This window comes from Paramormyrops kingsleyae, chromosome 2 (genome assembly GCF_048594095.1).
Source record: "Paramormyrops kingsleyae isolate MSU_618 chromosome 2, PKINGS_0.4, whole genome shotgun sequence".
In the NCBI taxonomy this organism is placed as follows: Eukaryota; Metazoa; Chordata; class Actinopteri; order Osteoglossiformes; family Mormyridae; genus Paramormyrops; species Paramormyrops kingsleyae.
The window spans coordinates 17,905,843-17,929,414 of record NC_132798.1 but is presented as its reverse complement, the minus strand read 5'-3'; the positions used below and the strand labels follow the sequence as shown (position 1 = coordinate 17,929,414).

The following is a 23,572-nucleotide window of genomic DNA, read 5'->3' as shown; positions in this document are numbered from 1 at the left end:
TGAAAACCAGTTCTCACTGCTTTACGTGATATTCGGGAGAAATAGCAGATTACGCATCGGAACTGCCTGGGATACAAACGTCATGCGTGTAACTAAACTCTTCAGCCAATAAGGGCAAAGGTGTGTCGTCACAGAAGCGGTTCCAGTTTGTGCAGCCGGGTGAGAGGTCACAATGCATCTAACCGTAATGCATTGCGTCAGGATCAGAATGCGTTGCTTTAAGCCAGCGCTGTAAGCAAGTCGAACACACCCAATGACCTGACTAGGGAAACAAACTGAAACACGGACTTAATACAGAGGACTAATGACAACAACCAGAAACAGCCGATCACATGGGGATCCCACACGAAGTTAACGAGGGGGCGTGGCACACGGAAGGAGCGGACAATAGGGGAAAAAACCTTTTTAGGTGTAATTTTGGGGGGCCGGGAACCAATTAATTGGTTTTCCATTATTTCATTATTTAAGTTTGAGAACCGAGGTATCACTGTATCTGGGAAGTACTGGGAGAAATGCAATGGAATGGGAGACTGCACAGATTGTCGCGGGAGTGTCAGAGAGGTTACTACAGTTCTACTACAATTAGAGGGAAACGTGCTGCAATGTTCCATAATTCATTTTTAACTGCATGTATTTGTTAGTGCTTCACATTCCAACAGTTGTGTTATAAAGTTTTTTTTTGATTAAAAGTTTAGTAGGGATGTTGGAGTACAAATTGGCACCGTCAGGGGTTACAGACAGATGCGGTGTGCCGTACCCACAAGCCAAATGACCCAGCAGGGGGCACAACAGAGCCAATTGCGACAATGTAGACCTAAAGTGTACAGATGTGGTGTGGTGATGGGGGGGGGGGTGTCAAACAGGTGGGGGCATAAAAAAAAAAGTCTCTAATCATATGGAAACCAGTGTACGCACAGTACAGTGCACGTCATGGTAATGCAGGTTAAGCCCTGTCCAATCTGAGTCTACAAACTGGAAAAGGACTGATAATCTGCTCCTATAGCACTAATCTCCTGTTTCCCTATAACCTCACTGCAGCAGTTACCAAGGTCTGGAGCTGCTTATCACCACACAGTACATCACGCTGGTGTGTCAGCACCCTGTGTCCAAACCGAAGGATGGTACACGGGACAGAGAGAACAGACAGATCTTAACCCGATGACGAGAGACTGACGTCACACAGAACCATTGCTTAACTTGATAATGAGAGGTAGAACCCTAAATTAACCCAATTATCTTACAAAGCACAGGACCCATAATTTAAGGACGAGAAGCCACATATCGTGCCCCAAATACCTCACAAACACAGTGGCAGAAAACACATACATAAGGCCCTGAAAACGAGTGAGAACAAGCGAGAAACTCACTGAAGCCATAATTCACCTAATGAAAAAACACAAAGGAACCCTTAATCAACCTAAGGATATGAAGGACACCAAACATAGAAGCCCTAATTAACCGAAGGAAGCGGCTTCTCATTAATTCCTCAACAGGAGTCTAGATATATGACGCAGACCGGAACATGTCCAGACAGAGCCCTTACATGAGACAGCGCTCTCGAGTGCGTAATCAAACAGAAGAAACACACAAACTGAATACGAGAACGCCAACACACCAAAATGTCCATGTGGGGTTGGAGAGCATGGCTGAATACAGCTCAAACGGCGAGACTTAAAACCTAGGAGACAATGCACAGAAATTTCACCACAACTGGATTCGACTCTGAGTCTGGGTACATTTGACAGCCCGAAATAACACCATTCAAAACTCACAGGTCTAGGCACCATAAAAACAAAACATTACTGTTGTCTTATTAAATGCATATGGATTTTGTTTGACAGTCAGCCCTCAGGAGAGCATTATGTTAAGTACTGCAGTTTAGAGACCAGGGAACGTATTACGGCCAAGAGAAAGAGTCTGGGGGGAGCGTGAATCAGCAGCTGATACTGGTGACTTTAATAAACTCTTATCCAATTCGGGCTGATCCCAGGAAGGCAGAGCATCGCGCATGGGATGACAGTTCATGGGAGGACACACACACACACACACACACACACACACACACAAAGAGCATGTGTTTTGACTGTTAGAGGAAAAAAATACTTATTCTTTTCGTCACTTTCATCAACAGTGCCATTCAAGCTGACACAGCCCCTAGCTATCTCTGTACAGTACACTAAGTACTATGGTTGCAAAGATTTCTTTTTTGTGTAAATTGGCATCCTTCTCGCGCGTCTTTGTACCAACAAGTATTCGGGGTTTTGTTGCACGGTATCTTTCCTTCCTTTCTTCATCAGGTGAGAAACCCCCCGGCGTAAAAAGCGTGTATTATTACACATTGGCACAAAAAACAAAAGTTTTCCCGTAAGACCGAAAAAGCCGCTTTGGTGCGCATCGCCGAAGGAACCGATCCTTTCGCAGGGCAGCGCGGCCGAAATGGGCAAGGAAAACAGGACGAGTGTTTCCGCCTACCTCCGAAAGATAATTACAATCAGTATCAGATAACACTGAAACGCAAGTGTAACACAAGCCGAGCTGATTGAGAATCTCTGGTTGCGAAGAAAAATGTGCCAGATCCTCGCTAATAATATATCTATAGAGTAAGAGTTAAGACCTTGATCCACGCAGCATGTAGAGCCGGTGTTCTGTCGAGTTGAGCTACTTTGTCGAGTTAGGCTACTGTAGGGCTAATCGATAGCCCTAACCCTAACCCCTAAAACCTAACCCTAATCCCCAAACGGTGGAACTGCACATGCGCAGAAAGGCTCGATAGCAAGTCTCTATAGGTAGCTTAACTCGTCAGAACACCGGCTCGTTTCGGGGCTCCGGATTACCTGGAGGATTCAGCGGCGAAGTCCCCCCCATCCAGCAGGCGGACCTTGCAGAAGAGCACCCCGTTGACGAAAGGCACGGCAGACAGCTCTTCCAGGGTGAAGTGCGTGTGAAACTTGAAGCGCTTCTTCTTCATGAGAAACGCCATTTGACACACGGGGGTCCGTGCTGAGCAGACCGCTATCCGGCCTGGGGGTAAACAAACAAAGAGGTGTCTCACACAAAAGCCGGGCACAAGCCACTTATGTGACATCGGCTTTGGGGATACGTACTCTGTCGCTTCAGTCTGGAGCCTGGAAATCTGTCCTGATAACCATCCGTCGGTTCTGCATCTCCGTTTTAATCTTCTACGATATGTTCAAGATCTGTGATAAAAAAAATAAACGTAATTATTATCTAGCCAAGATCTGTAATATATTTTTTCATTAAAGTCGATGCATATGCCGACAAGATCTGCAAGAAAAAAATATTTTTTTAAAGTCAATGCATAGTCGCCAAGATTTGCAATTAAAATAAAAATGATTTTAAAAACGCATATACTGAGAAGGGAATTAGTTATGATTTTACCCGGCATAAACAGCTCTTTACAACTTCTCTAGAGGTGATAGGGTTATTGATCCTATTTTCAAGTTCGGTTCAGTTATTAACCAGTTGCTCAGCAAGAAAAATGACAAAGAGTTAAGTCCCCCGTTCCCGATTTTGCAGTCTAATTTTCCACGTTGGGTTTAAATAAAAAACATGCCCCTGGACCGAAGCGGCTTTCGATCGTATCACATACCCACAGTAACCCGGGATTTCCGTGCGAATCGGACCGGCGGACCTCGGCCAGCAGGATCCAGTCCCCGACGCCACAAGCCGGATGGTTCGAACCGGGACCCTCGCAGGGCTGCAGCCTGACAGTCCTTCTCCTCGATTGCTGCTGGAGGAGAAATACCGCCCCGGAAAAAAAAGAACAAAAAAAGCTTAATCAGTATTTCTCAGTCGGGTTGCATGGCGGTGTGCGGCGGTCCAGTCCCCCAGAAGCGAGCAACGGGGAGCGACCAGCTGGCAGTAACGGGTGTGAGGGGCCGTCGATACACCCGTTACGGCAGATGTCACGGACTAACCGACTGTAGCTACGCTTCTCGGGCTTTGTGCCGAAGGCACGTCCACCCCGTTCCGTGACGAGGAGAGGGCGGAACGCGCCCCCTAGCGTTCACGGTGCTCACTACAGCGACCCGCTCATTGTTCGGCGGCTGCTCTGTTTACATTGTGCGTTAAATCCTTTAAAATGCAACGAGGACTTTTTATAAGGGCTTTTTCTCGGATGCACGCAGTTTTAAACGTCAGACATAGGTCTATACATGCATGTAGGGAAGCGTGTGATTTAAAGAGCGATTTTCGGATTGTACGTATCCCAGGGAAATTATCTGGAACTGGTTCAGCAAGTGGAGCTTAAACAAGAAGAAGAAGAAGAAGAAGAAAAACTAACCGCCGTTTGTCCCCAGGGATAGAAACATATGTTCTTCACTTTCGATGCACCTCGCCCACTCTCAGACCTGCAGCCTTTAAAACTACAGAGTTTGTACCAGTGTAAGAACAATTGCACCAGGGGTGTCAGAAGCATTTTGAATGTGGGGGGGACACAGCGCTGGGTGAACTAATATTTTATGTTAAATCTGAGGGGGTGTAAAAACGAATAATTATTAAATGTGAGGGGGACACATCCCCCTCAGATTTAATGGCGGCGACACCCATGAATTGCACACTGACAAGCATCCTGAATAGAAGAGTAATGTATAGGACCTTCCGCTTGCAATGCAACTTTATTACCTAAAGATGATAACGAGTATCCTGTTTCAAAACTTTCAGTACGGCCAGTAGTCTTGATAAAGTGAATTATTATAAGACTGCGTGTGTCTCTCTGTGTGTGTGGTACCACTGACACAAATGAACTCTAGAAATGTGATTTGCATTGGTAGCTGATAACAGTTCGACTGTCAGATCTGTGTGTGGAGTTTGCATGTGTGTGGTACACTGGATTCCACACACAGTTGTTTGATAACCAGGTGACTAAAATACCCTTGGTGTCTGATCATGTGAATGTAAGTGTGTTTGTTGAAGTGTCATCGTGTCAGTACACAAGTGTGTGTTTGTGTGTGTTGTCCTCTTCAGTGTGTACCTTGACTTGCATCCTAATGAATAAGTGCAGAAGGGTTTCCATGACCACCTGTGAAATTATTCTGCACATTGCGTTTTACGGCTGTGGAATTTGTCCACAGGATCATGAATCATATTCACAATGTAGGTCTGGGACGTTTCTCTCAGTCAGTCCTTACAAATCACACGTCTCTCATATTGACTCCACACACAATCTTTCCCTCTCTGTACCAACTCCTCCATTCGCTCTTCAATATCTCAGTAAAGGGATTGCTGTCACCCTGATGCTGATTGGAAGTCCTTCCAGGGATATGACACCAAATGAAAGTACCGATATAAGCACCCATTCACTATTAAAGCTTAAAAGCTTTTTAAAAATCCAGCCATGGTGCTGTCATGGTGATGAATGATGAAACAAGCCCAGTCATTGAACACCAGAGGGAGGTGCAGTTCAGTCTGTATAATGTGCCGAGCTTAAAAACACAGCAATGGCTCAATAATGTGTGCATCACGTGTCACATAAAAGGTAAATAAATTAATGGTCAGGTGACACCAAAATGACAGATTCATCCATCCATCCTACCTTTTAGCCATGGATGGGCACCCTGCATTGTGTACGGTATGTCAGTCCATCAGAAGACACACACACACACACACACAACATAAAGGTGCCAGTTTGCCTCCACATGCTGGAGAAAACACGAACTCCATGCATGTAGATGAGGGTTTGAACCCCCAACACTGGAGATGTGAAGCAGCTGCTGCACAGACGAGGTGTTTGTGATCCCAGAGCACTGCAGCATAAACCATCTGATGCATTCATGCCTCTTTCTCCCAAGAAGGCCACGGCTTATCCACAGGCACAATCCATCTTTTCATTTTCAGTGTCAGTTTGTTGGCCTCTATCCTTTCCACAAGTCACCACATCTTTTTTGACCCAAATATATAAACCTACTGATAATTTTCGTGATATTCACGTGCATTAAAAATTCCCCTCAGTAAATATTCATCCATGCATTCATCTTCCATAACCACTTATCCAGTACAGAAGCACCTTGAGCCCACAGCCTATCACAGGAAGGGAACGTACTGCATAGCAAGGCGGAGCCACAGGGTCACTAGCCGCAGCTGAAAGCTGATTGGCCCCAGAGTATCCCCTCTCCTGTCACTCACCAATTCAAAACACATCACTCGCTAATAAATTATAGCCCCACTTATGCCTGCAATCTTAAAAACATCATAAAATCACCCCTGAACGAAAGGCCAGCATAAGGTTGACCTGACTGTGTGATTTTGTATTGTTGGGGGAAAATGTGTATCTCCCCCCCCCCCCCCCCGCCACTCTGATCAGGATAACCAGATGGATGTATGAATGTTGGAATAGGAAATACCCAAAGGAAATCTGCACAGAATTTGAGCAAACAGGCAGGACTGAAATCCTCTGTTGGGGATACACCACCCTTCAAGTAAATATCATAACATCATACATTTCATGATCACTATATCAGCGGCAATTCAAACTAGATATTTTATTTCAGATGAAAATATGAAACAGTATAAACATCTGCTTCAGTACAAAAAGTACAACGCTGCTGAATTTATTATCATGCTTTGATGCAACACACATACATTTTCCATATTTATGATGAGCCAGGTATTTTCCAACATTCCCTAATAAACCAAAAACAGAAAATGTCAACAGATTCCTTTTCCCCCAAACACCTTGATGAAACGGTCAACACATGCTTGATGGGGTCTCTTCCTTCCATTCTGAAAGTGACAAAACCCACTCACCCTGTGATCATAACTGCTGGGCAGGATGGACAAGAGATATGTGGTTAGCCTAGTATTGCATGTGCCTCTTACCAAGTTGTTACATTTTAACTTTTAAATATCTGCCAACCTAAGATTCTCTAAGACGAATCTGTAATACTTCCTTGAAGGAGATTTTCTTCTAACCACAGAAAGCTGCACACTGACATTAATTTGTCAGAATGTTACTTTTTCCATACATAATATATAAAACAGCATTTAATTTCAAAAACACCATTTTAAATCTTCTGTTGCTTTGCAACAGAAATGATTTCCCAAATATGCCAAGCACTACTCTTAGAGCAAGACACAAAACTCAGCTTGGTAGCATAAAATCAAACATAAGAAATGATACAGTGCTTCATAAAAAATAAAATTTACATTTACAGGTCCTTTGACAGTTTTTCTTCCCGTAGCATTTAAAGTGAGGAATTGAGTAGCTTTCAAAATATTTACCATTTGCATCTCTATATTCCTGCTTGTTGGTTACAACAGCCTAAACACATACATACGCACACGCGCACACACACACGCACGCACACACACAGCCTACGGAACATCTTCTGCTTGCTGAGCTGGGTTGGATTTGCTCTCGGCTCCGTCAGACTGCGCCCCAGGAGCAGAATTGTTCATATTGCTCTGCAGAAACTTCCGGAAATCCTTGAGGGCTGGCCGGAACATCTGGATGAGTGCGATGAGGGCAGCCTGCGTCCCCTCCAGGGCCTGCGCCTGCCTCTCCTGCGCGCAGGCCTGCGCTTCCTGGGAGCGCCGGATCATCTGCAGCAGGTCGTTCTGGCTCTCCAGGTGCTGAGCGATCTCGCGCACGTGCAGGTTGGTCACCTTCTGCTCCTGCAGCAGCTTGGCCGAGTTCAGGGCGATGCGGCTCTTCAGCTCCTGGGGTTTGATGGAGCACTCGGCCTGCGCAGACAGCATCTCCACCGGTGCCTCGGTGGTCACTGTGACGGGGGTCTCTGTCGTGCAGTACTCCACCACGCCTTCTTCCAGCGTGTGGAACGTCGTCTCTGCAGTTCAAAAGAGCCACAGGAGAAGGCGCTCAGGAGCTGGGGACCTGCCCATTCTCTCTGAAGTTTTACTACTTAATTCTTTCCCTGCATAACATCTTTTAAAAATCAGAACCATATAGTTCACATCACTAATACATCTAATAAGCCTGAAACACTAACTGTGAAATAAGGTATTTATATGAATATTTTCCATTGCAACGAACCACTTTTTAAACATCTCACAGTTTTGAATGTTAGAATTCTCTGCTCTTATATGTTAGATTATTTTTTTAACATAAAAATGTTTAAAATAAAAAATCCAAAAGACATGTTTTTTTTTACCTTCTAGGGTTTTCTGAACTTCGCAAGCCGCAGCAGATGCCGTGGGAATATCTACGATTAAAGAGAAGAGTCGGCACAAACTTTAACTTCTTGCCCGCAGGACTTTAAACAGCGTAATTTGACTTTTTCATATAGCGCCTTGTAAACAGTCGCCCCAAAGCACTTGAAAAGAACGTGACGCAATCCATAACGACATCGTTTATACAAAATAATGCATGGAAAGGGGAAAATGGGAAGAGAGAAATATAGCAAGCCAGAAGAGGAGAGGAACCAAAAACTACCGACTAAGGAGAAAAAAAAACTCTGGGGGGTCAATTGGCTGCCCAACTGCCCTGAGCAAGTTAACATCATAAAACAGAGAGAAAATGAGCCTGCTTTAATAAATGGGTGTAAACTCTGGTCAGAGACCATTAGTCAGCCAGTTCTCCATGCAGATTTTTTGTAAGCTGACAAGATATGTTGCAAAAAAAATAAAAAGTGGAGAGTCCCAAAATGATCCCTTAACTCTAACCGGCACGTGCAGAGCCCCCTTAACCTGGAAGAAAAAAGGCGTGTCGTCTTGCATTAAATTTGGATTACCCGCGACACGGGGACCGGCGTTACTGAACCGGGAGGGGGCGGGCTGCGCGCACACGCGCCGCCGCCCAGAGCCTGCCCGTCCCGGCGTACGGAAACTTACTCTGCGTTAACGTTACTGTCGTAGCCGAGCTCATGGGCATAGGCACGGCGATTTCCGTGCCGCCGTCTCCCGCAGGCAGGCTGATGATGGTCGCCTCCCCAAGCAGGTTGCAGATCCTCTGCTGCATGGAAGTGAGGATGACGGGGACCGAGGTGCAGTCGCCTGTCCCCTCCATCGCCGCCCGCGCCTGGGCCACTTTGCGGCGGACCTCGGTCTTTAAGTCGGACCACTTTTTCTTCACCTCGGCCAGCTCCCGCTGACAAGTTGTCACGGCGTTGACCCGCTTTAGGATCTCTACCCACGCGTTGTTTTTCGTTATATGTGTGACTCCAGCATTGAAGTGGTTAACCAGTATGTGCTTTTGTTTCTCCATTTCCTCCACTATAATTTCCACTTCCCTCTCTGAGAAATTCATTTTTCTCTTCTTCGCCTGCGATGCCATTTTATTAGAAATCGCCCGTTTTAAAAAACCCAAAATGTGCGTAGTATACGTAAAAATAGTAGGTTTTTCTTAATAGGACTGCGCAACGGAATGGCTTCCAGAATCGACTTCTTCCTCTTCCGAACAACGCTTACGTCCGTAATGGCCGAAGTACCGCCTTTTTAAGAAATCTGTGCTCCCATTGGTCGGTTTTCGCCCAGCTGCTCAAAATGTCATTGCTGCCATTCGCTGAAGTAAATTTCACTCATGCACAACGTAGGCATCGTAGTGGCAGATGTGCTCTGGGACGAATAGCCGGTGGGATTTAGCGCTAATGGTTTCGTGCTGTGTATGCTTATATTCGGTAAAAATACATGTGTGTTTAACATGCGTAATGCATCGAAGAGTGACGTGAGATACTTAAAAAGAAATCTTGGTATTCCCTTACGTGGTTATCGCTTTGTGGGGACGATGCTTTGTGTTACTTTGCATGGGTCCGTAACTGAACACTGACGCCAATCGCAAATATCTACATTTGTATTTGAGTGGGCAGTTTTTTTTTTTTGAGAAATGTATAGTTTCTTATTCTTTGTCAGTGTAAGAAAACGACTGTCGCTTGGCACTTTCGGGACCAGTCTGTTTACTGAATAATGCCCTATCGGTATGTGTAAAATACATTTTAGGTAATCTTTATTTGAATGATGGACGTTTACTCGCTTTATTCGTCTTTTGTTCGTGTCTTCTCTGCTGGGACATTTTTCAAATTGCCGTATATGTGTTGCATGCTTGTAATGTAAAAAGCATTTCATAATGCACTGTAGTCAAACCCTCAGACGTTATTTGCCGCTTTGTGCTGGTGTGGTATATTTTCATCTATTATGAATTTTCAGTATGTGAACAAAGATAAAAGACAAAATGTTTGTAAAAATTAACCACTTCGTGTTTTCTTCCAGATGAACTTTTATACATCTGCGCTACTTAAATGTTTCGCGTGTGCAAGTGTGTTACGCAGCAGCACATGGGTCACGCTAGGGGGAGCTAGAGCACACTAAATGCGATGGTATTCAGTGACTTCGAGGAAAAAGGATAGTTCAAAATATATGCTATATATTACTTTTCTGTTTATATTCACTGTATTGTTTGGTTTCAGACTTTCATACTTGTCTGCCCTTTTCCACACAGTCTCTTATGGCTCAAACCATTTTATTTTTTGTAAAATGCATTATAGAGTGTCACCAGGGCAGATAGGACCAGTGTTCCTGCTGGCTGTTTGAGAAACGTGGACATTTGAGACCTCACTGCTATTGAAAATCTCTGAACATAAATGTATAAACTGAACTCATCGGTGCGTCCCCTGAAAGTGAAGTCATTTATGCTGGGCTGGAAAGAATAGAAATGTTAGCAAAATGGTGTGTGGCTCTGTGTTACGATTCTGTGCCTGTGAGTGGAAAGTCTAGTCAAGGTAGCAGAGACAGGAGTGGTTGTGTTAATGGCAAAAGCATTTCTGGTTAGAGCTGGTTGCTTAGTAAAGACATTAGTCATAGAGGTTAACAGACAACTTTTAAACTGTTCACCATAATTTCCTGGAACATTGAATCTGGTGTGTATTTTAAAGGGGAGTTTTGGGCTGACAGGTAAACATTCAATGTGTTGATTTATTTGCCATTTGCACAAGTACATTGAGCTGCTTCTTCTGACATATTTCACCCTGCTCTCATTTGAGATACATACACAAATATGAACAGATGCGCGTGAAGCTTAGGGCTCAGGGGACAGGGTCAGCAATTATCCAGCGCCACTGGGGGGGAGGGGGGTTGAAGGACCAATCAGAGCCACAGAGCCCTAACCAGGTGAGCCACACACCATTACCTGATTCTGGACCTGGACAGCCTTTGGTGGGTGTCTGCAGTGGTTATGTTTCTGGGAACAAGGGGCCCGGGAGGTGAATCTACAAGTGTAATGATTGACTGCTGTTTCTGTCGTATCTACCCTAATTTTACCATGTTATGCCATGAGCCATTTTGGGTGGCTGTTGGGGACCTTTCCTGAGTGTCATGGTGACCCTGTGTCACAGTATATTTTTTTTTTGGGGGGGACTGAAATCGTGACAAGTAGCACAGAATCCGCAATGACATCACAGGGGTGGGGTTTGCTGCGTTATGCTGTCTCTGGATGTTCCAAAGGTCACAAGGCTGCAGACGTCCGGTTCTCCTCTGGAACCCCTCGCAGCACCGAGTGTTTTGTCAGCCACGCGCTTTTGCCTGGGAGTCGTTGAATCTGACAGTGTTGTGTAGGGGCACATCGAAAATCGCAATGTCGTTGTTGAGGGGATCAACGAGAAAGATGGGATTGTTCTCGGAGTCCGTCCTACGCGAATGTCATGTTCCTCAGGAAGGTCACACAGTCCCACGTGGAAGGTTCTGCTGTCCACTCTGCTGTTACACAGAGATATGAATCAAAGTTTGTTTGTCTTATCGGAGAGGAATCTAGGACGTTCAGGACTAAGACATGCACCTACAAATCACAGTATTATCTTTTAGTGTCCATATCAAGAAGATTTTAAATAAATATACGTCAAAGTTAAAAGCAAATAAAAATAAAAAAATTCAGAAGCTTGATAATGTTGTCAGTTACATACAATGAATGATGATTGTATGTTTGCTTACAAGCATCATAAGTGAGATGGTAAAATAAGCTGACCAGAGTAAATAATGTGCAACAACACTGTTATTATGATTTTCTGGTGGTTTTATTAAGGGTAATTCAGCAGAATCCTTCTTTGGACTTTAGCCAACAAGCTTTGTGTTTGGAGTCCACAGCAACAGCCACCATGCTGCAGTGGAGAAACCTCCTTCTGGAAAATATGTATCCCTGAGTCATACAATTCTCCTCAATGTCCTGACAATAGATGGACTTAATCTGGTTAAGCAAATAACACAAAAGATGCATGTTTCAGTGTCTCTTGTGTACATTGATTCAGCATTAACCTTTTGATACATATTAGTAACTAGTGTTACACTTCACTGGAAGGTCATATTATATTATTGCCAAATATGACAATATACAAAGAACAAGTTGTGAAAGTGATTATCATCTCAATCACTGGAGCAGCAGACTCTAACCCTTGAGCAATGCCCCCCGGTGGGTCCATATACATTTTCAAGTAAGAGGTCAAATTCTATTACGTTAATGACACTTACATGAATGCAGGCGTAGGGATCATTTAAAGTCACAAAGTTGCTCTCACTTTTAAACCTACTGTTTGTTACATAAGCATATGTTTTGTATATATCCATATATGTAAATTAATCTGATTTTTAGTGATGATATACAGAGTAATCGGGTAAAGCTTTAGCAGGTGGTGAACAAGGTACAGGATTCAGCAGTTCTGACCGAGTGAAGGATACATCCCCGTCCAACGAGATGTGTTTATGTTTTGAATTCCTTTCTGCTTACATGCTGCACTGCAGGAAATGAGAAAAGCAAATATTAGGGTGAAATCCCATTCTAGTCAAACTGGCAGCTACCATGATGGCTTTGGGTGGCTGATCAGAAGAGACCAGCCTTGCTGGGTGGCAGGTGCTTTACAAACACTAAACCCAACCCTAACCCTAACCCTTCCATGCCAGTCAGTCCTGACATTTTTGGATTATTATGACTGCACGTATTGTTTGAATACATAAATGTGTAATACAAAGGTTTAAAGGATTCTGTTGTTGTTCTCTTGTACGAATTGACAAAAATTGTCATGCAGTACTTTATAATTTATTTAAAGTAATTTAAAATATGCATTGGTGATAGAAGCATTGAATGAGCGACAAAAAAATGGTATATTATGTAAGGTGCTTTCCATGCCTAGAGGTTTCAGCGGTAATGCAGGAAGACAGTAATGAATCAGAATGGTTCCATAAATGAAAAAGCAAGCAGAAGAGTCACATGTGCAGTTCAAAATATAAACTTGTGCGTAAAAGGGCGACAGCTGAAGTAACAGGATAATACAAGTAGCAGAGAGAAGGTGCCTCTTAAAATCTCCCTGCTGGCCCCCTCTGGTCTTAACTTAGTTCTTGGCACCAGAATCAGTCTGGGATCACGTAGTGAAAGAGGATATCGAATATGCTGCACTTTGCTGCAGGTGGTACAGCGGAGCTGTTATGGAGTGCAGGATTGTTGTATGGATGTGCAATTTGACTCAGTTATGATGTCATGCATCCATCCATCTCTTTTGCTGTGCGGGTTCCTGGTGCATTATGACATCATGACATGAAATGATATTACATGCTAATAGTTATCCTGTTCAGGCTTCTTAACAATGAAGTGTCTGAAAACTACCCATGTTTTGTCTTCATATCAAATAAAGTTTTTAAGTACTGAGGGGGTGACAGGGGGCTTTATGATGCGTATTGTACCATTACTCTTTCATGTAGCATTGCAGAAAATAAATAGAACTATATAATTTTTTTTCTGGTCAGTTGGTGATGAAAGTCCCCTAGACTTTGAGTTCTGGTTTGTCGGACCTGAAACACAAACAGGTCTGTTGAGCTTGGAAGTCAACAAGCATGGAAAAAATTAGGGGAAAGGCTAAGAAAGTTAAGGGATATAGTGTTTTTTATCTGCATCACCTGTTACTTATTATATTTCAAGGTTTTTACTGTGTCTGTATCTGGACAGGGATCAAAACAAGCCCTGGGGGGGTCCAGAAAGTGCACTTTGGCGTGGTGATGTACCCTGGGACCAGGGTGCTGTTGTGTATATAACCCGCATGTCCTGTGTAGCACCATGCACAACAACTCATGTTGTTGTGCATGTTTAGATATGAGCTGACGCAGACAGAACTAATTGGTTAATGATAAATTTCCATGACTGAAATAGGTGACATCTGAAGGGGAAAAAAACAGCAAATTCTTTAGGTTAAGGTCCATTATGTGTTGCTGGTTATGTGAGTTACGTGAGTTATGATTTGTTTGCATTTCTCAACCCAGGCCTCAGGGTCCTCAGACAGTTCACATTTTTGCTTCTCCCCCACTCCTAGCACACCTGAACCAAAGAATCAAATGACCAAGGACACCGAGTACCTGGTACAGGTGTGCTCAGTGATGGGAAGGGCTCTCCGAGTACTGGGTCAACAAAAACACTGCTTTAAATCATTCAGAACAATTTTTATTTGTTTAAACCCCAAAGGTACCTTAATAATATAGTTTAGTGTGACCGACTGCCTTGTACTGAATAAGTGGTTGGAAGATAGATGTTTGGACAAATAGTGTGATTACTGCAATTGTGAAGGGTTTTGAGAGAAATTTGGAGGCTTGTCATAAAGAAAATCCTAGAGCAATAATAGCTAAATCAAACAACCGTTCCCTTATATTTTTCCATAGCTGACTACCTAGTATGTGGTTATCCTGCAGCTTCCCAGGAAGACAGGGTTCCAGTTCATCATGGGGCACGCAGTCACAAACTGTAGTCTATTTAGAGATGCCAGTTCACTTAATTGCATCTTTGTGGACTGCAAGAGAAAATGTGGACAAACATGGGGACACAAGGCAGACGCACATACACAGAATCGAACCCACCACCCTGGAGATTACAGCTATGGTGCAAAACCACAGTTCCAAATTCGAATGACCTGTACGAAAACCAAAAGGGTTGATAGTGTGGACATTTAGGTTTCTCTCCTTAGGGAAACAGTTTCAGTCCATCAGAAAAACCATATCAAGGCACAAGACCAGCTTTTTCCCTCAAGTGATTGCACCATTAAATATCTGATTCACAATTTACCTTTTAGCTTAGTTTAGTTTAGCTATAGTTTTTTGTTTAGATCTGTGTGTACATGGAGCAAATATATCATGTTGAATGGTATGCCTGCATATTTTGCTAATAAAACTGGTCCTGATTATAGACTTTAAAGAAGCTTGTAAGAAAGATGCAAGACCTTTTAATACCTGTCACATGATTGTGGTGCATACATAGGGTACCCCAGACTTAATGTTCCTTTAAAGGTCAATCCAAGACCAGCAGATCTGCTGGACGCACCTGACCGAGTGCTGTGACACTGAGAGTAGCAGGGGAAGGGCCCCCCGCCATACCGCCGGGGTCCCGCACATCACACTTAACGACACCGCTATATTTAGCTGCCAGAGTGAAAGGGGATCTCAGAACATACATGCCCCCCCATCGCACCCGGGACACGCTGCCAAGTCGACCACGTAGACACATCTCGCCATCACCGCATTGTCCTGTATGTCAGCCAAAAACAGAGACAGAAGGACAGGCCTACCCTGTGTTAGGAGGGGGGGGGGGTCATTTTGAGAGCACGTGTCATGGTGCAGCACTTCTGCTCAGTCACCTGGCACCCGGATCCAAGCTGGCAGCAGAACTATGAAGCTGTGTTGAGAGACCTGTGGCTCCAGAAGCCGAGTGGGTCTGACTCCTAACTCATTCAGTGATTGTGTCACCGCTGCCGCATGTTGCACTGTGATCCTGGGGGAATGCTGTTCCCTACCACTGTATACCAGCATATGGATGGAATGACGATAAAACCCACTTAATTTGACTAATGATCCAGTTTGAAGATCAGGGTCAAACCTGGGAGTGGCTGGCAGAGCACACTAGCCCCACCCACCATAGCATTCATAACCTTATTTCTCTCAACACTAGAATGAACTAAACTAAAACTGAGAAAATAAAGAAAAATCGCATTCCTAGCACAAGGTTGGTGTTTGTGGAGTTTGCACCTCCTCCCAGTATCGTTTCCTCCTGAAGTTCAAAGATATGCTGGTAGACTATTTGCCATCTGTAAATTGCAGGTATTTAACACAAAGCCCCCTACTGGCACTGAGATGTACTGCAAGCAATCTACCCCTGCAGTAATGACTGGGGTTGACTGGGACAATAACCACTCTGTCTGAATGCCAGTCTGTGTCCTGTCATGCTGGAACAGGCATAATGTTAAGGACAATGTGGATCGGCTTAGCAGATAGCAATGTGACTTCTAACCACCCGGGTCTGGTTTCTTCCCAGGCTTTGTTTGTGTCAATCTGTGTCTGTATTCATGTGATTCCCCTCCCAGATGCAGAAGACATTGTGTTTAGGTTAGATCAGTGTCTTTAAATTCTCCCGACTGGGTGGGTGCATGTGTACACAGATACATCCGGGGTGTGCTTGGGATAGCCTCCAGGTTCACCATGACCCTGTTATTGGGTAAGTGGTCGTAAAACATGAATGTTATTAATACACCTAGGAGCTTGACAGTAATTTAGGAAAGGTTTTTTACGTTATAAAAACACATTTCATCACAGTATAAAGCGTAATTGATAAAAAAAATACTGATGCAAAATATAATTTCTACTATGAGAAATAATTGTATTTATTGTATGATTCAAAATGTATGCATTTCTAGTCAGAATATCATAAAAAAATTGTCTTCATGGTAAAAGTCTTTTGCAAGAGAGGTGAACTTTAAGTGCATCAACATGGTTATTTGTCTATTTATAAGTTATTACAGTCTTTTTATTCCTATATTTCCCCCATACACCCTCAAAGTTGTAGTTTCCCAATACATGCAACAATAAAACTTAAAAGAGGTATTGAATTATTTCAGAATTTGTGCAATAGGATACATACATCGAGCTTTGAATGTAAGTACATTTTGTCTTTTTTAGAATAATGTAGTTGTATATATTTTCCATATTTACAGTCTTAATGTCTTTTACTTAATACTGTCACTTTTATTCTATGAAGTCATTCTACTAAAAAATAAAACAAGATTAACTTGATCCTATCCATCCATCCATCCATTTCATATACACAGAGGGAAATCATTTTTTGAGAAGTTATTGAGACAAACAATGATACACCTTAATGTTAATCATATTTAAAGGTACACAGAAAAATATTTTCCAGGAATCTCAAAATACTTGGGGACAGAGCCCGATTGAGGCGTATTGTCCCGTGGAATTCCAGTGTTTTACGCAAAGACGAGGGACGGCACACAAATCCCAGCCATGATTAGCCGGAGTCTTTACGTCACTGTTGACGCAGCGAGAGAGTCCCATTGTACCTCCTGAATAGCCAATGAAGTGACGCTGTGCGCCGAAGGCCTTCGACAGTGGGAGGGGCCAGGCGGCTATTCATTAGACCGCGCTTCTGACTTGCCGGTATTTTAAGTCCGCCTTTGGAGTGCGCGGGTCAGGAATTTGGGGACTATTTATTAATTAATTTATTTATTATTTAATATTCGCTGCTTACATTATGCTGTGCCTGTGCCTTTATGTGCCCGTTTCCGACTCGGATCAGATTGAATTTGAATACTTCGAGTCGAACGGATTACCTTCGGAGCTGAAATCTCTCTTCAAATTAAGCCTGTTTCTGCCCTCTCAGGACTTTTCTACCTATCAAAAGTGGCGGAAGGTAAGCATGCAACTTTTTGGTGTGTTTATTCTGGCATGTAAAGTCGTGAAGTCCGTTTCGGTACAGTCTCGCTAACCTGGCATCTTAGCGTTTTAAAAATGAATAGAGCGAAGCCGGTAAGTCACGAGACCCGCCTGATTCTCGTACTTCCTGTGAATCACCTCGAAACTTCCCGGAAAGCGGCACATGTGGCCATATATAGACAAACCGGAATTTGGAGAGTGCTCATTCAGTTTGAATGGCTGTTGCAAAAATACGCGCATTCTTTAGCCTTAATATGCGTGATAATTCTATTGATGGCTAATTGTACTGGACAAGTGACTATCGATGTCGCAATTTTTCCTCAGTAGTTTCTGTCTGACCGAACGAATGATTTGCGAACACTGAATGTATTGATAGTGCGGTTAAATGTCAAATCGGATATAAACGTAAGGAAATACCGCAAACATCTTTAATTAAGGCGATTGAGACAAACAACCTGACTCTTGGTTGGCTGCCTGACCTGCTTGTCCCTAAACAAAACTGTCTTGGCATGGTACAGTGTCAGACTGAAAATTTACTTGAAGGCGCCTGAAATAAGACTATCCGATCCTGTGCATTGCAAGAATCTGGGTACCTGGCTGATACTGAAGTCTAGGCAGTTGCAGTCCTCATCCCCCTTACACAACTCTGTACAAACTGTTACTTCCTTTTCCCCTCCCTAGAAAACCGAGAAAGCTGGGGATCTTGATGGACAGCTGGACTTTGAAGAACTTGTTCAGTACCTTCGAGGCCATGAGAAGGAGCTGAAACTCGTTTTGAAGAGTCTGGACAAGAAAAGCCACGGTAGGAACATAAGAAATTTGCAGATGAGAGGAGGCTGTTTGGCCCATCAAGCTCGTTTGGTGGGGACTCCCTCTCCCGAACCTAATGATCCTCACTGACCATGTTGCGTGGGGGACTGTGTACCTGTGATCTCACTGCCTGCTTTAGTGAAGGACTTTTCTTTTGAAGGTCGCATTGGCTCCCAGGAGGTCATGCAGTCTCTCCAGGACCTCGGAGTACGTGTTTCCCAGCAGCAGGCCGAAAAGATACTGAAGAGGTGAGCCTGAACAAAGATCTAGACCACCTCTATATACTCCTTGCTGCTTCGGTGCAGCATATGTTTCATAAGGCTTAAATTGGGGGGAGAGGGGTTTAAATGCTACCCTGAACCTTGATATGCACCTTGCCTGAATACTTTGTCGATGCCCTGTGTGTGATGGCAGCACCTTGCAGTCAACCAGGGGCGACTGCCAGGACTGTGGAGATCAGCTGTTCATCTCATCTTCTCACCTCTTTTTGCACAGCATGGATAAGAACGGCACAATGACGATCGACTGGAGCGAATGGAGGAGCTCCTCTGTGCAGGCTGTGGACAGCGTACCTGAGATCATCCTTTACTGGAAACACTCCACAGTAAGAGGCCCTGCATCAGCAGAGGGGTGTGGGGCGCAGTGATTCCTGGGCAGTCCAGCGCCATAGTACTGTTAGCTGTTCGTGCTGTCAGTCGTTACTGCTGAGCCAGGAAATTAAGTCTGCTCTGTATTCGTTAATCACATTATTTTTGTCATGTGGGACTTGGTACTGTATTAAGACTTTTTGGGTCAAATACTGTGCCTCTTGCATGCTTGAAGGAAAGTTTAAAAATAACTGTCTCCTGAGATGGGCTGGTCTGGCATGACGTTCTGGGATTAGAATGCACCTTGAATTGTGCCTTCTGCCCATTACTGCATCTATGAAAAAAGCACACGGGCTGCAGTGATAACTGTTAGTTCCCTGGCCAGAGGGAGGGGCTGGCTACAGTGAGGGAACATTTTACTCTTAAATCATGAGGCCCCTGCTCTTATCTGCCTCTGACAGCTTGCCACTGTCACATGAGTAGGCAGGGTGAATTTCAGCAGAAGGCCCCTCCCTCTTATCATAGGAAGGTCACAGGGTCGTGTCACTTCCCGACCCCATTTAGTGTTGTATAATTTGCTCGGTGACTAATGAGGCCGTGCCCTTAGACGGCAGGGTCGGCCGTCTGCTTAGATTTCGCAAGCTCTGCATTCAGGTCCCCTGTGGTTTTGGAGCAATGTAATGCACCAGGAAAATGTATCTAGACATCTGCAGCCTGCACAGGTTAAATCTGGTCAAATGTAGCTTCGTATTCTAGCCTTCTGTTTGCTGCAACTCTGTTACAAAGACATACAGCGTTTGGGGGTTTTTGTTTTGTTTCAGGGATTTTGCTCACTTCTCTCCTCTACTTCCTCCTAGATATTTGACATCGGCGAGAACCTGATGGTGCCAGATGAGTTCACAGTAGAGGAAAGGATGATGGGGATGTGGTGGCGCCAACTGGTGGCTGGGGGAGGAGCTGGTGCGGTCTCTCGAACCTGCACCGCCCCCCTCGACCGTCTCAAAGTCCTCATGCAGGTGAGGTTTCACACTCTGTACCAGTAACCACCTGCCCTGCACATCATCCTCTCTCGTCACGCCTTTAGAAAGCCGGCATGGTGCGGTTCCCCTGTTGAAATAGAAATTGCCCAAGAGCCATAAATGTTAATGAATAATTTTTTTTTTTGGTTTAAAAGTCACAAGTAGACTAACCAATGGGAGAACTGGAGGTCCAGCACACCTTCCCAGATATCTGATTAGACCTTGGATCAAGGCCAATCTGACGTCAGTCTCCGCTGGCCGTAGCCGGTCTGCACCTGCTCTGGCTCACATGTGTGGACTCTGGCCGAAGCCGTGTCCATTTTTTTTTTCCTGCAATTCTTCTCTGACCTTTACCTTTGTGCCTCAATTTTGAAAGACGGACTGCCATGCCTGCTGACCTTTTGTCTAGCTGTGAGAACCTGGTCCTGGCACAGTTTAGATCAGAGTCCTGTTCCTGGTCAGACTGCCTGTGTGTGGAACCCCTGCAGGAGCTGATGGTTGGACCCCTGGCTAGATGGTTCCTCTAACTGTTCTTGTTTCTCTGGATTTCAGGTCCATGGATGCCGGAGCAACAACCTGTGCATCATTGGGGGGCTGACTCAGATGGTCCGAGAAGGTGGGATGCGGTCCCTGTGGCGGGGCAACGGTGTCAATGTCCTCAAGATCGCGCCCGAGTCGGCCATCAAGTTCATGGCTTATGAGCAGGTGTGATGTGCGAGGGGGGGTCGTACTGATCTCTCAGCACATGGTCCAGCTGTGATTTTTGTCCTGGGTTCTTTTTTCTAAATTCTCTCTCCTTCCTACAGATCAAACGCTTGATGGGAAGCGACCAGCAGTCGATAGGGATCCCAGAGCGGTTTGTCGCCGGCTCTCTGGCTGGTGTCATTGCCCAGAGCAGTATCTACCCTATGGAGGTTCTGAAGACTCGGCTAGCCCTCAGAAAAACTGCCCAGTACTCTGGCATCAGCGACTGCGCCAAGCACATCTTCCGGAAGGAGGGCGTGGCCGCATTTTACAAGGGCTACATCCCTAACATGCTGGGCATCATTCCCTACGCTGGCATCGACCTGGCCGTGTACGAGGTGAGCGGATTGGCTCTCTTAGCCACCCCCACTCCCTCATCGCACCCCACCCCACCTCACCCCCCCTGACCCATTTGTTGTGCTGATCTTGCCTTCTTTTTCCCTCCCCTGAAGACCCTAAAGAACTCCTGGCTACAGCAGTATGCCAAGGACAGCTCAGACCCCGGCGTCTTCGTCCTGCTCGCTTGCGGAACCATCTCGAGCACATGTGGCCAGCTGGCTAGCTATCCCTTGGCGCTGGTCCGGACGCGCATGCAGGCACAAGGTGAGCCTGGGGATCCTTGATGTGGTGCTCCGTCTCCAGCTGGGCTTTGCAGTGTTTGTGGTGGGACGTGCTACTGTCCCTCACTGATTTATTTCTAATTTCCTCTCGTTTTATCTCTCCATTTCAGCCACGTCAGAGGGCAGCCCTCGCATGACCATGACAGGTCTCTTCCGGCACATCCTCAGCACAGAGGGCCCCTCTGGCCTCTACCGAGGCCTGACCCCCAACTTCATGAAGGTCATTCCTGCCGTCAGCATCAGCTATGTGGTCTATGAGCACCTGAAGGCAACCCTCGGTGTACAGTCGCGGTGAGGAGGCCAGCGCCACCTGCTGGACACTGGCGGTGAAGGCCGCTGGAAGGACTGAGGAATCCTGGGAGGGCCTGGGGTTTGTGTGGACATTTCATTCTGTGAATGCCTGAAAGATAAGGGAGATGCAGCTCAATGCTAAAAAGACTGAAAGCTGCTGATGATGTGACCTCAGGGGCTGTGAGCGGAGGGACAAGGCTTCCGGTTTGTCTGTCGTCGTTCTTGTGGTAGTTTAACTGCTCACTGGTTTGGAGTGGTGCCTTATTTTAAGGGCTGCAGCTGTCATCATTTTTGACAGGATAATTAATAAGCTTCTAACAGGCAGTTATTGAGACATTTCTGCCTTTTTCATAAAAGGTGAGCAAATGCTGACTTAAACTGGGACCAGACTAGTATCTGTTCGCTTCTGCGCAGTGCTTGGCTTCTGACTAAAACTGATGTCCAAAGCACTGTTTAGTTTTCCAGTGTTTGTTCTGTGATTGTCTTTCTCGTTGTGTTTTAATATTTCATCACTTAAGATTTATGTATTGTTTCCCTCCAAGGGAAAATGGTCTAATTCTACGACTGAATTAACTTAGTCTCTCAATCGTTTACAAGGGTGTTTGTCGTGAGTGCTTCTGGCTTTAATAACTGAGCAGTCAGCCACGATCTTCCAGGACAGGGACAATATTTTGCTATTGGAGTTTTATAGAAGTATTTTTTCTAATTGGCTATTTACAGGGTAATATTTCACAGGTGTTGAAATCGACTTTGTTGTTCTTAACTTCTATGCTTCACAGATTATTTTGTGCCTCACAGGACTTTATACACCGGTAAAATGGAATGCTATGTTTTGGTTTTAATTTTAAAGGTTATGTATAATTAACATCTTATTTAGTAGTTTCACTGATGCTTCCATTGTATTGCAAGTTAAACTTTTTATAATTTTACTTAGTTTCTGGGTCAAGTCATGCAATGGATGTGGGGGCTTTGTACAGTATTTTATTTAAACACCACAGTATCCAGACAGGACATGTGGGTTCCTGATGTCACTCACCCAGCTGTGAAACTGCACCTTTGAACCACTGAATGCCACCCTGTTGTAAGCAAGTGTTCTCTGCGGATTTCCACACAGCCATGATAAGAGGCTTCTGATTGTATGACACGTATGTTTTATGATTCTGAAACACTTTTTTTGCACTTTAATCTCAAACGAAAATAAGGCGGCTTTAGAAACTTTGGAATATCTGTAACCTCCCTCAGAAATTAAACCTGCCTTATTCTTGTTTGTCCTAAGCTGTGTGGAGAGCAATGTGGACAGAATATGAGAATTCCACTATGATGGATAGTCAGTCAAAAACTGGGAATGTATTTAACTACTTTGTGAATTGATTCTCTAAATGTCTCCTCCCCCAGAGATGTCAATTACTTCTCTACCTCTTCCCTTCACCCTGAATTTCTACTTAGGCCATGTTGTAAACTTCATAATTAAGTACCCCATCTGTTTAGAAGTTAGTCTGTCTTATGCATTAAATCCAGTTGTATGAAAGCTGTTGTACTTTTAATGATGATGTATGAAGACTAAGATGATGCTGCTTTTCTGAATGTAAGTAAAGGAATGAATGGCATGCAAATGAATATTTATGGTTCTTAAATAAAAATGAATTTGCACAACTATCCAAGTTTGATTTGTCACGTACGTTACAGGGAACATGGTGACATTTTTATTATGGAGTTCCAAAGTAGGCCGTGGGGGATAGGACAACGGAAGTACCATGTAAGATAAGACAGTCTAGAACAGGGAGGGCCAATGATATCCGCAAAGGGCTGGTGTGTATGCGGGTTTTCGCTGCAACTCCCTAATTAG

The 23,572-nt window shown here is 44.5% G+C and overlaps 3 protein-coding genes across 4 annotated transcripts in view; 1 reads left to right on the top strand and 2 right to left on the bottom strand.

Annotated features, from left to right (window-relative positions):
• Positions 1 to 3,986, bottom strand: part of eeig1a (estrogen-induced osteoclastogenesis regulator 1a) — a 33,969-nt gene extending 29,983 nt beyond the window's left edge. Inside the window, exons 1-3 of the mRNA XM_072707171.1 lie at positions 3,611 to 3,986; positions 3,105 to 3,197; positions 2,835 to 3,021 (exon numbers count right to left, since the gene is read on the bottom strand). Coding sequence (XP_072563272.1) covers positions 2,835 to 2,980 — 146 coding nt within the window. The 5' untranslated portion in view covers positions 2,981 to 3,021; positions 3,105 to 3,197; positions 3,611 to 3,986. The remainder of the gene's footprint in view (positions 1 to 2,834; positions 3,022 to 3,104; positions 3,198 to 3,610) is intronic.
• Positions 3,987 to 6,480: 2,494 nt separating this feature from the next.
• Positions 6,481 to 9,393, bottom strand: naif1 (nuclear apoptosis inducing factor 1). The gene is made up of 3 exons (XM_023840627.2): positions 8,809 to 9,393; positions 8,130 to 8,180; positions 6,481 to 7,805 (listed from the first exon to the last, which is right to left on the bottom strand). Exons 1-3 carry the CDS (start codon positions 9,248 to 9,250, stop codon positions 7,333 to 7,335), a joined length of 966 nt encoding a protein of 321 aa, XP_023696395.2. The 5' UTR covers positions 9,251 to 9,393; the 3' UTR covers positions 6,481 to 7,332.
• Positions 9,394 to 17,373: 7,980 nt separating this feature from the next.
• Positions 17,374 to 23,382, top strand: slc25a25a (solute carrier family 25 member 25a). Of its 2 annotated transcripts, XM_023840810.2 has the most exons (9): positions 17,374 to 17,632; positions 18,337 to 18,457; positions 18,626 to 18,713; positions 18,961 to 19,069; positions 19,910 to 20,068; positions 20,624 to 20,776; positions 20,878 to 21,153; positions 21,268 to 21,418; positions 21,546 to 23,382. In XM_023840810.2, the coding sequence occupies exons 1-9, from the start codon at positions 17,474 to 17,476 to the stop codon at positions 21,728 to 21,730; spliced, it is 1,401 nt and encodes a 466-aa protein (XP_023696578.1). In that variant the 5' UTR covers positions 17,374 to 17,473; the 3' UTR covers positions 21,731 to 23,382. The 2 variants fall into 2 exon arrangements, with proteins under 2 accessions (XP_023696578.1, XP_023696579.1); XM_023840811.2 differs by lacking the exons at positions 17,374 to 17,632; positions 18,337 to 18,457; positions 18,626 to 18,713; positions 18,961 to 19,069 and adding an exon at positions 19,175 to 19,774.
• Positions 23,383 to 23,572: the final 190 nt, after the last annotated feature.